We start from the raw sequence: 2,019 nt of genomic DNA, 5'->3' as shown, positions 1-2,019 counted from the left end.
CTCCAGGACTCAGCCATGATGGAGACACAAAGAGGACAGCCTCAGGTTTATCTGCAGGAGAGAGATATTGTAGGAATCAAACCATAGATACAGTGATTTTCTGTTTCTTCATTTTATTTGAATTAAATCTTTTTCTTTATGAATGAAGTCAAGGAGATTTTCCTATAACTTCATTTGTTTGATTGACTCTTGAGAGATATTTCCTCATGTCAGCATGAATTGAAAACAATCTGACTCACGCAACCCTCTGAGTCTGAAGACTTTACTCCATTCTGTCAGCAGGTAGACACCTGTAGCCCGACACCTGTAGTCTGCATCATCAGCTGATTGGTTCCTGTATTTACTGGATGTTTGTAAGTCTTTGTTGTATCTTCTCCATTCATACGTCCACTGAGTTCCTCCTCCTCCCTGGATCTGACATGTGAGACTGACCGTCTCACCTCTGAATATCTGAGGCTGGTTGGGTTTCAGGATCACACTGGGTTTAATGGAAACTGTTCACACAAACAAATATTGGCCATGAATATTACAAAACAAAATAGCTTATATCCCAATGAAATCCCCACACATCTGAAAGAAACATTGTTCCTTCCTTATAYCAAAAATTCAAAATTTATAAAAGAAAAACAGAAAAACAGAAATATTTCAGGACAACAGAAAAAGGCAGTAAGTTACTGTAAATTTAGAGAATTCAGATAATTTTGTTTCTGACCCAAACTTCTTCTAAATATAAACATAAAGTGACATAAWCCACTTCAGTTTTCTGATTCTTAATGGTTCATTTAAAGTCTGTAAAWGTGAGATATTTTCCCCAGGAAATGTATGATCAGGGTGCTGTCTCAAAAAAGTTACTTTGATAAAAGAATTAAAGTAAAAACATTGAGATTTTTTTATGAATTGAAGTAATATAACTTCCATTGAGAACAAACTTTACTCATTAAAAATACCATGTTAAAAACAAACTAGAAATAAAGCAGAAAAAGGTTCTAAATCATAAAGATTTTACAACTCAAANGGCTAAAAGAATTGACAAAATCCTACACACTGTGCCTTTAAAACCTGCAATATTTTGTCTAATAACATTTTAAAGCTGCCCTCTATGGGTTGAATAGTGATACTGCAGTTGAATTTTCTTATTGGTTAAAACAGTGCTATTGTCACAGGAGTTTTGTTATAAAAGTCTCTCACTCATGCTATGTTCACACTGAACGCGTTGTGAGCAGCCAAAAAGTGCAAAATGTCTCTCATTGGACGCACTATTTTCAGACCGAAGAACGCACTAGTGTTCATACCAGAACAAGCAGCAGCAGCGAGGTGTGGGAGGAGCGTGTCCTCGGCGGGTGAAATAAAGATATAAAGAAAATGGCTTTGATTTATTTACTAAAAAGCAAGCGAACGTTGTGCACAGCAGATAATGAACTCACCAGATGATTTAGAGGCGATTTGTTTGGTTAGTTTCGTCACTCCAGAAGCTGCCAGCTGACAGACTTTTTCCTTTTTTTGTCCCGAGCAGCTGATCCACATTGGTGCTGACATATCCTGCCAGAAAATCCAACTGCACACGGTCGATTTCAGGTAAAGATCTCCAGTCTGTATGTTTCGGTTTTCAGTGGGAGACGCGTCGAGCGGCGAAAAGTTCAGATATTTGAACTCTGGCGGCGGCTCTGGCGGTGGCTCGGGCGGCGGCGGCGGCGGCGGCTTCCGCAGCACCGCATGCACGGAAAACGCTCTGCGCCCCTTCCGCCTTCCTTGCGCGAAGCCCAAAACATGCGTGACGCGATGCACGACCCCTAGAGGCGCGTCCTCCATAGACTTTGCATGTAAATCGGCCACTCCTGCCGCTCAAAACGCATTCGGTGTGAACGTAGCATCAGACACGCCCCTGCAGCAAGTCAGGGGTTGGATAAGCTAGCACCATGGAAGTTACTTACTGCTTTGAACATTAGCATCATTTTAACACACACACACACACACACACACACACACACACACACACACACACACACACACACACACACA

General features: G+C 41.1%; 1 protein-coding gene across 1 annotated transcript in view; it reads right to left on the bottom strand.

The window, feature by feature from the left end:
* Positions 1-2,019, bottom strand: part of LOC106536226 (uncharacterized) — a gene marked incomplete in the record, with an annotated part of 12,188 nt that overhangs the window by 8,091 nt on the left and 2,078 nt on the right. Inside the window, 1 exon segment of the mRNA XM_014033435.1 lies at positions 240-494. Within this exon segment, the coding sequence (XP_013888889.1) occupies positions 240-494 (255 nt within the window).

The sequence above is a fragment of the Austrofundulus limnaeus genome, unplaced genomic scaffold (assembly GCF_001266775.1).
Source record: "Austrofundulus limnaeus strain Quisiro unplaced genomic scaffold, Austrofundulus_limnaeus-1.0 Scaffold1736, whole genome shotgun sequence".
Classification (NCBI taxonomy): Eukaryota; Metazoa; Chordata; class Actinopteri; order Cyprinodontiformes; family Rivulidae; genus Austrofundulus; species Austrofundulus limnaeus.
This window is presented reverse-complemented; position numbering and strand designations above follow the sequence as displayed.